This window comes from Arachis stenosperma, chromosome 6 (genome assembly GCF_014773155.1).
Source record: "Arachis stenosperma cultivar V10309 chromosome 6, arast.V10309.gnm1.PFL2, whole genome shotgun sequence".
NCBI lineage: Eukaryota > Viridiplantae > Streptophyta > Magnoliopsida > Fabales > Fabaceae > Arachis > Arachis stenosperma.
Genome location: NC_080382.1, coordinates 3,277,485 through 3,287,451, shown reverse-complemented (window position 1 = coordinate 3,287,451; position 9,967 = coordinate 3,277,485). Strand labels below are relative to the sequence as shown.

At 35.4% G+C, this 9,967-nt stretch overlaps 2 protein-coding genes and 1 non-coding gene across 3 annotated transcripts; 1 reads left to right on the top strand and 2 right to left on the bottom strand.

The window, feature by feature from the left end:
• Window positions 1-561: 561 nt before the first annotated feature.
• On the bottom strand, window positions 562-634 carry TRNAA-UGC (transfer RNA alanine (anticodon UGC)). The gene has a single exon. It is a non-coding gene; the product is annotated as a tRNA-Ala (tRNA).
• Window positions 635-1,549: 915 nt separating this feature from the next.
• LOC130936113 (U-box domain-containing protein 9-like) lies at window positions 1,550-4,140 on the top strand. The gene is made up of 2 exons (XM_057866108.1): window positions 1,550-2,338; window positions 2,867-4,140. The coding sequence occupies exons 1-2, from the start codon at window positions 2,051-2,053 to the stop codon at window positions 3,941-3,943; spliced, it is 1,365 nt and encodes a 454-aa protein (XP_057722091.1). The 5' UTR covers window positions 1,550-2,050; the 3' UTR covers window positions 3,944-4,140.
• Window positions 4,141-7,495: 3,355 nt separating this feature from the next.
• On the bottom strand, window positions 7,496-9,514 carry LOC130932530 (uncharacterized). The gene is made up of 4 exons (XM_057861864.1): window positions 8,786-9,514; window positions 8,511-8,702; window positions 7,916-8,164; window positions 7,496-7,826 (listed from the first exon to the last, which is right to left on the bottom strand). Exons 1-4 carry the CDS (start codon window positions 8,807-8,809, stop codon window positions 7,770-7,772), a joined length of 522 nt encoding a protein of 173 aa, XP_057717847.1. The 5' UTR covers window positions 8,810-9,514; the 3' UTR covers window positions 7,496-7,769.
• Window positions 9,515-9,967: the final 453 nt, after the last annotated feature.

The following is a 9,967-nucleotide window of genomic DNA, read 5'->3' as shown; positions in this document are numbered from 1 at the left end:
GAGTTAAATACTTAAATACGGACCAATTTCTTCTACACGTTATAAAAATAATAAATTTAATAATAATTGAAATATTATTTTATCATGTTATTAATCTTGTCGCTTTAGAAAATCTTTTTGTTGAAATGTCAAATTTCTATGTTACTTAAGTGCTTTTGTAATATATATATATGTTATTATGTTATGTTGTTTATCTTGATCTATTTTCAGTTTTTCTTTTTTTTTTCAAAGCATTTTGAAAATAAATATTCTAAAAAAATATGTGATAAAAATAAAAGAACATTATTAAAATAATAAAAAATTTTAAATTTAAAAACATTTATTATATAGAAAACTATTAAAGTTTATATATAATATAAGGATTTTTTGGGTTGGCATCTTTTTTTTTACATGGATAATAACTCTTAAGCCACTTAGTCTGTGTGAGACTAAGAATAATTGACAGATGTTAAGAATGAAGATGGTTGTTTAGAGGCCTAAATAAAAAACAGAATCGAATTAATTGGGCCTTTAATGAAAGGATAAAACCAGAACCGGTCACAAAATTAAAAGAGATATTTTTGGAGATGCGGGGGATCGAACCCGGTGCCTCTCGCATGCAAAGCGAGCGCTCTACCATTTGAGCTACATCCCCACAAGGAAATGTACTTACTATTTTATATATTTAACTAAAACATTGTTTATGAGTTAATTTAGACTTTTTGAGTCGTATCGGGCTATCGGCATCTCATAAAATGAGAATGAATATATTTGAAAAAAATACTAAGTATATCAAACTTTACAAAGAGAAACAACAATATATAACATTTAGGAAAATTTTCAAATGTATCTCACTCTTTTTAACACTTTATTTTAATTAATATATATTTTATAATTAAGATCAACAGTTCAAATTACAAAATATTAATATTTTTAGGTACATTTAAGATTTTTTCTAATATTTTTTGTTTTCCAAAGAAATTCTTCCTAACATTTATCGTCACTTTCTTTTACAATATGATTTTAGTCCAATTAATTTTAACAATATAATATGAGGTTTTTGAGGCCAGCAATATATAAAATGTATGATTCAAGTTGTTGAAAAAAATTTTTGAGGCCAGCACAAATGCTTCAAAAATTATAGGCTGAAGTATATGATCCATAGTTTAATTAGTGGAATAAAGTAATTTAACTTACTTTATTCCACTAATTAAACTAAGGACTACCTTATTCCGTTATATCTGTATTTAGTTTCTTGTTTCTTTCTTTTGGGCGTTTTAGCCCTGTTTAAATATAAAAAAAAAAAGTAATTTTTTAACCCTAATAGTTAATGTTATTTAGATATCAAAGTGTTTATGCTTTAGGTCTAATAAATCCTGAAACTACAACCGAAAAGGGTAGTTACAATAGTACAAAATTATTCTCTTTAGTCTTTACTCTTTACTAACAATAAGTTGCAATTGACGTGGTGTCTTCTTCTTTCACATGTCCATTAATTTCCTATCTCCTACTTTTAGTAGGGATATTCTTTATCTTTAGGTGATAAAACTATTTTTCTTTATTAGAATATATATAAACGAATGAATTAAATATAGAACAAAGATTTAAATATGATTAATTAATAAATATCACAGAGAATAGAAGGTATTAATAAAATAGTTGTAGTAATTACTAATTTTTGTAGTGTTGTGATTGTGGAGTTTGAAAACAAAATCCATTGATGGCGTCGTTTCTAATTGTGTTTTGTGTTTAGATGGTGAAAGGGGGGCGTGGCTACTGGCTAGGTGTTGGTTGGAGGAGAATAAGAGAAGAGAAGGGATGAGAAGAGAATAAGAATATAAAGAGAGAAAAAAGAAAAGCGTGGAAACAGTGTGCTGTGAATTCTCCCGTGAACTCAGTGTAAGAAAGAGGTCGGTGCCTCTAACTACGCTTAATTGCTCAATTACATTTCTGTCCCTCCACCACCCACACGCTTACGGCTTACGCTTCTGTTTTCTGTGCAAAGCAAACACAAATTCTAAAGAAAAGGAGGAGGAGATGAATTGTGTGAGGTGGTGAATTTTGAGGTGTAATGGCGAGGAGAGAGAGAGGTTTGTCTGCATCTGCGGCGGATGGAGGTGGTGGAAAAGCGGCGGAATTGAAGGAGAAGCTGAGGGGGCTGGTGAAGGCCATCGTGGAGGACGACGACTACACCACGCGCCACGCTGAAGACGCCATCGCCACTCTATCGACTCTTAGGGATTTGAAGAGAGCATCGCCCTCATCATTCGATGATTTCAGCTTCCCCGTTCCTCCTGAATTTCGATGCCCCATTTCCACCGAGTTGATGACGGATCCTGTTATCTTGGCCACCGGACAGGTCACTCTTTCCTCCTTTCCCCTTCAATTTTATTTACTCTTTTTTTTTTATCTCTTCACGCTGTTTTATTTTTATTTTATTTTTATGTTCTTCCTTTTTAGGCATCTAACCGCTTCCGCATGTTCCTTGCCTCTCCGACAACCCAATTGTTCTGTTCATTATTGTTCTGTACTTTTTATTTTATTTGTTGGTAAAATTATTTATTTTTATCTGCTAATGGTAAATAGAACAGAGTGGTTCCCATTATTGACGTAATGCAGAATTATGGATTGTGCCTTGGAATCAAAATCATCCCTTTTCAACTCATTCCTTGATTTTTGATCCATTAGCGAGATCAATTTCATATTTTTTTGGGGTGCACTGGCTGCATGTTTAGTTCTTGTTTGGATTTGTTCATAGATTGAGACTAGGTTATTGTGTGCATTGGGAGAATAATGGCTCTGAGGCTGAGCTCTCCAATAGTTGTAACAAGAGAGTAAAAATCTGGGGTGGTGTTTTCATTCATTGATGTGTTGTTGCCAAATGCAGACTTATGATCGGGCATACATTCAGAGGTGGTTGGATGAAGGGCACAGAACATGCCCTCAAACCCAACAAGTCCTTTCTCACACTAATCTTACTCCAAATTACTTGGTCCGGGACATGATTGCGCAGTGGTGTAAAGAGCATGCAATTGAGATGCCAAAGCCGGTTCAGGACATCAACCAAGTAGTAAGTAATGCGGATAGAGACCACTTGGATTCATTACTTCATAAGCTGTCATTGTCTGTCCCTGATCAGAAAGAAGCTGCAAGAGAGCTTCGCCTCCTAACAAAGAGAATGCCTTCCTTTAGAACCCTCTTTGGGGAGTCCGTTGATGTGATTCCGCAGTTGCTCAGTCCATTATCGCCTAATACGGCTCATGTTCACCCCGATCTCCATGAGGACTTGATTACAACTATTCTAAATCTCTCGATTCAAGACGATAATAAGAAAGTATTTGGAGAGGATCCAACTGTCATTGCTCTTCTCATTGATGCCTTGAAATCCGGAACAATTCAAACAAGGAGCAATGCCGCAGCAGCCATTTTCACATTATCGGCTCTTGACTCCAACAAGCACATCATTGGAAAGTCTGGAGCCATCAAACATTTGCTTGACCTTTTAGAGGAGGGACAGCCATTAGCCGTGAAAGATGCTGCCTCAGCTATATTCAACCTATGTCTTGTGCACGAGAATAAAGGGAGGACAGTGAGAGAAGGTGCAGTCCGGGTCATTCTGAAGAAGATCATGGACCACATTCTAGTTGATGAGTTGCTCGCTATATTGGCACTCCTTTCCAGCCATCCCAAGGCCATTGAAGAAATGGGGGATCTTGGAGCTGTAGCCTTCTTGCTGGCTATCATAAGGGAGGGCACGTCAGAGCGAACCAAGGAGAATTGTGTTGCAATTTTATATACAATCTGTTACGGTGATAGAACAAAGTTGAAGGAAGTTAGAGAAGAAGAAAAAGCCAACGGTACCCTGTCTAAACTTGCGCGACACGGGACTTCAAGGGCAAAAAGGAAGGCAAATGGAATTCTTGAGAGGCTCAATCGATCACCCTGCTTAACACACACTGCTTAAGTTGGTATTGGACTACCTCGTTGTAAATAATTTGTGTTCTTCTTCTGTACAAACGGCCTCATCAGGTAGCTGTAAAAAATGGGAAAGGAAATTTCACTTGTTTGTGTACATTACCTGCATACAGTACTTTTTTTTCCACCTTCACATGCAGTCAAGCATATGAATGTATGAGCAAAGTGTTCTGGCTTTTTGCTTTCTTTCTATTCTGTTCTATTCTTTGTTTGTTTTCAAGAAAAGGTTATCTTGTTTGCAAAAATGTTGCATTATTCTTCAATTTCTCCTCGTTGCCTCACTGCCCGTGATATCCAAAACTTTGTAACTACTTTGTCATGTACTCGGCCAATTTAGAATGCTCACAGTTTGCTTGGTTGTTTTGTTTGTTTGTTATTGGTGCCATTGTATTTGGTATTGCTCGTTGGTAAGTCACCATCATAAAGCAGAGAGAAGATATCTCTAATCAAAGTGCGAGGCCATGGATGTTGTAGGTTCTCTCTTTATTTTTTGTTTCTCTGCCAACCTTTGAAGAGTGTCGGCAGTGCCACCACCCTATTATTATTATTATTATTATTATTATTATTCGTTACTCCTATTTACCCAACTCTCACCAATCGACAATAGGGGTTAATATGCTATGTATGAAGGTCACACACTCACACACGTTAAATTAACATATTGCAATAATCAGTAATTTGACTTGTGTTTTAGCTACTATAATATAGTTTTTTTTTGTTAAAATAGTTATTAAATTCAGTGATGGAATTCTTGGCATCACCGACAGTCCCGAATATTCAAAGTTGCTGACAGTAATACTACCTAACTATCTAGATGAAGTGCTGACTCGTTCTTCCATCGTATCTGTGTTGTGTTCATTTCCTATGTAGAGTAGGGAGTTACTTGTTCCACCCGTCTATCTCAAAAACGTCCTCTGAAACAGGCATAGGAATTGTTTGGTCTTTATAAAATATTGATTGATTGAAAATAAGGACCATTTGTGCTCAGTGGTACTTTATGTAATGATTCCTTTCCTTTCTAGAACAAGATTCATTGTACCTAGAGTTATAATACCATACCCAATTCAATTCATTACCACAATAAATAGATGACAATGAATAATGATTCAACACACACAGCATTCCCATTGTCGTCACTATATTATAATATACAATAATTGTTGCAAACGAGCGGTGAGTGCGAGTGAGATCACTCGGTCACACAATTCAACGTGTTGAGTTTAAGGCTTTGAAACGGTGGAGGTGGATGGACCAAAATGGATGTGCAGAAATAAAATTGAGAAACGAGAGATAAAAACAGAAATTTACAAGGTCCTTGTCATGGCCACCATTAAAAACCCCACCTACTGCTTCCCAAAAAGCCATTATTCCAAGCCATGCTTCGTGTCCTTTCTTGAGACTCATTCACGGGCTCCACATGGCTCATTCCCAACTTACTAAACTACAACGGCCACCATTATTGTTGTGCCTACACACACACACACAATAATTTCGCTATTTTTGGTAGCAGAAAATGAAAATTAAAGGAATCAATTCCATTATTAATGGAATGGAATATATGGCCCTTTCAACTTTTTGGCTACACAGCCTTTGGGATAATGTTACCATTCATAGTGCACAAGGACAATGAAATGGACGAATGGGGGTGTCTATCTCATCACTTGAAATGCCTGTGTGTTTTCAATTCTTTCTTTCTTTCTATCGTCTTATTCACATGTCCCAAATTTTTTTTTTTACAGAGAGAATTGTATACTATATTCTAATGATGTTTTAAGATGAACTTCCTTGTCATCTAAGCTAACAAATTGTGATGTTTAAATTAACACTTGAACTATGATTAGCACATAAATATAAAAACCATAAAGTACCATTTTTGGGTCCCCTTTTATTTTAAAAGTTGTTTGTTTCGGTTAGGTGGTCCTTAGAGAGTAGAGGGCGCATCCTTTTGAGTTTGACAAGCAAACAGCGGAGGATGGTTTAATAACCATTAACCAATCCCCATTTAACATTCAAAAACAAAAAACAAAGGGTCCACCATTTGTTTTATTATATGGTTTTATACCTTTCTTCCCTGTTCTACCTAAATCCAAATGATACTCATTAGTCTCTTAATTAACAATAATAATAAAAGTATCTTATTTTTATTTCTATTGTTTCTTAAAGGATTGACATTGCACACCACCTTCATCTTACTCATCCATTCCCAACAATCAAGCGGATGCTCTGCCTAGAAAATATATTCTCTTTTTTTTTTTTCAAATGAAATTTAATTTTAATTGTGCAGAGCTTCCATGTAAATTGAACACATAGCAGGAAGTTAATTACTTAATTATAGTATTATATGGATGTGTATATAGCTTCCATGTAAAGATGAAAGAGACGCATTGGCAATGGCTAAGGCTACCTAAGGAGTTAGGACTCAAGAACCAAAAGGCTAAAGCCCTTCTTCTTGGACAAAGGCCAGAGTAGAGGCCCAGTTCAGTGTAGTTTAATTTTCTAACCAGTTCTACAAGAAAGTCATGACAAAAAAAAAAGTGTACATGAAGTTTTCTCACTTACTATTTATTTTGATGCAACTCCCCATATATTTAATCGTCCTTCTTAAATTGCATTTTTCTCATTAATCTCTGAATACAATAATACATTTGACACTAAAAAGCATCTACTAGAAAGAAAGAATTTATCACTGGTTGCGACCCAAAAACAGGCTACAAACTGTGGATATGTAGCAAAAATACAAGTGTCTGACCAAAAGAAAAATACAAAAGGAAAAAGGGAATTATGTACTATCTTTTTCATGGAATTAATAGAAAAGTAGAAAGCATTTTGGTACTCTACATCTTTCATGGAACATATATTCTCTTGCTAATTTAGCTAATTCAAGCCCATATATCAGTTGGCAGTACAACTATTTTATTATTAATTTCCAAAACATGAATAATCACATCGATTATCACAGTAAATAATCCCTATCAGAGTTTCCTGTGCATATAACATAGGCTTCGATATTTGTTACCTGATTAGCCACCTCGGTTCTAATGTGATTCGAGGCCAAACAGTTTTACAGCCCCATCTAGCGATTGGCGACCACGTAAAAAGTTTTTCTTGGAATTGACTAGTGAATAGTGATTTCTGTCCTTTTCAGTGTGTGACGATTTTTATTTTTATCTTTTAACTGCAGTGTGTGTCCATATTTGTTAAATTATATAATTTTTTAAAGAATAGTATATTTCAAACTACATAATTACAAAGATCCATTAACCAGGGTGGTTTTAGACATAAAGTCCCCCTAATTAGAAATTATAGCTAGGAACTTTCTATGGCAGAAGAAAGGTAGGTACCAAATCAAATTATAATTGGAAATGCAAGGCCTACTATAGCTTAATTACTCATAGCCATTGGATTTGTATATCAACGTTGTTTTGGCATTATTAGATAAAAGAAAAAGTAAAAAACAAGAGACTTTTTACAAAGTCCAACATTAACGAGAAAGAAGATAAGCATCCGTGAATTCCGACATTGTAAGTTGTAACATCAACTCTGCCACCTAATACCAACAAAATAGCATTTACTAATTCTAAATTCAAAATAATATTAATAGTAGAATATAATTGCAAACACCGACTGAAATGAATGAAGACGACCAAATATCAAATAGTAGTACTATACTACTATTACTACATTGATCATTATAATTTATATGCTACCACTATAAGAAACAAAAAGAAAAAGGGCATTCATTCAGCATCTGAGGTGCATCAAAAACTATAATCACCACATAAGCAAGCAGCTTCACTTAGAAGAAAGAAAGATGGTCATGAAACACATGCAGCGGGTACCAAACACTTGGAAATGAAGCCCAGCACTTTCTTCTGCAAAAGTCAACAAAATATTATTAGGATAATAGAGTAGTGCTATGGACAAAAAGAAAGTGAAAATAATAATTAAAAAAAAAAGATACCCTTTTGGTAGAACGAAGGAGCTGGGGAGGGATCTTATAAAGATCTTCGTCAACGGGTTTTGGTCGAGGAGGGGCCGCTGATTGCGGAAGCGGAACGACGTCGTGTTGCTTGCTCCGTTGCTGTTCCGTCACGTCCCATACTTTCCCTTGCTTAAGCTTTCTCATGTTTCCATTTCCATTTCCCTTAACGTTAACGTTCCCATGAGAGCACCTCCTTTCTCTTTCTCTGTTCCTGTTGTTCCTATTCCCCTGCACAAGAATCACTATTCCTTGTTTATTTGCAAACTCCAAAACTGTGGTAAATTAAAAGGGTTTTAATGTGGTTGGTGAGACAGAAATAAATGGCTCAAAAACAGAACCAGCGTACTGTATCAACTACCAGATCCTCCCTCACGAGGCATGGGTCACCACAACACACATTTATGTGCCACCCACTGCTCAAAATCTTGAGGGTTCGTGTGCAAGGAGTAAAGACAAGGAATGACAGCAAGGCCCTTTTAAATCGATTTAATTTAATTTCCATAGCTAATTTGAAAGAGCTTTTTAGAGCAATAAAATATAAACAAAAATTGATAATACTGGAAAAGAGAGAGACCTTTTTGAGAGTAGGAGGTTTGTGAAAATCAAGAGAGTAAAGGTCGCGAACGCAGGGATCACTTTCTCCGGAAGAGGAACTGTAACGAACCAAGCCAGCTTGTCTTGCACACTCGAAGTACTGAGTTATTGGCAACTCGTTCGCGAATTCCCAGTTCCCAAACGCCGGTATCTGCCCACTTCTCTTCCATTCCTGCATACCACGCAACAACACATCAATCATTCACAACATACATGATTACAGAGAAACTTGAAATGAAAGAAATCTCAGCTCACATCCATGGCTGGAGAGTGAAACATGCAGGCACACAGAGCAGAGAAGCAGATTGAAGAAGATGAAGTGAAGTACAAGAGTGGATTAGAATGTGTTAGTTTTTAAAACGAAGGAGAAACGTGAAGAGAGGAGCGGGGCCTAGGGCCTGGGGCCTGTGGCCTGGGCTTTGTTTGTTTCTCCCGATAAAAACACTGAGACAGGGGATATAAATTCGTTGGTCAGAAATTCGACCAAAAAAGTAAAGGCAAACCCAAAGGACGAGGCTGACGGTGACTAAGTATCAGGGGGAAAGGCTTTTCATTAATTTATAATAATGTTTCCAGTTATTGCGGTGATAGCAATAAGTATGGAGGAGGAAGAAGAAGAGGCACAAAAAGGGGGCCTGGCCTGGAAGAAGTGTAAATTGAAGGGGGAGTAAAATGGAGATGGGATAAAGAGGAAAAGGACATGACAAAAGAGAAGAGGATGGTGGTTGTGTTGTATGTATGTAGGTTAGATTTGGGGAATTTAGTAAAGGAAGGAGTGAGTGAGTGAGTACTGTTGCTGACAAGTAGGTGTGGGTGGGTGGTATTACTGTTACTGTGTTTGTGTAAGCGACCACTGAGAACTACAGAGCAGAGCCTATGAGCTACGTGCTATGAATGAATGAATATCTGATAAAGCTTCAAAGTGGAATGCCAATGGCCGCTGCAATTCTGTCCCTCTTGACCCACTTCTCTTCCTCTTATACCCCCTGGCCCTTTTTCTCTCTCCGTCTTTTTCTTTGCCTTCAATTAGCTAAAAACGTTCTCCAACTTTTTCTATCAACAAATAAAACTTTGTCCGGATATCACCAAGGTTATATTATATCTATATTTTTTATATAAATAATAATTTTTGTAAATAATGTAAATAACACGTTCCAAAATTAATTTAATAAAATAAAAATATTTTATATTTTTAAATTATTTATTTAAATTTTAATATTAAAATAATTATTTATATTATTTAATATTTTTATTATTTATTTATATTTTATATATATATATTTAGTGATGTATTAAAAATATTAAAAATATAATTTATTAAATAATCATAAGAAACTTTTTGAGTGAAAACTTTATTTATTTTATAGGGTAAGTTCTGTTACAAAATTATTGTATAATTTTTTTTATTTGTCTTATATTATTTTTTTAACTTCTAGT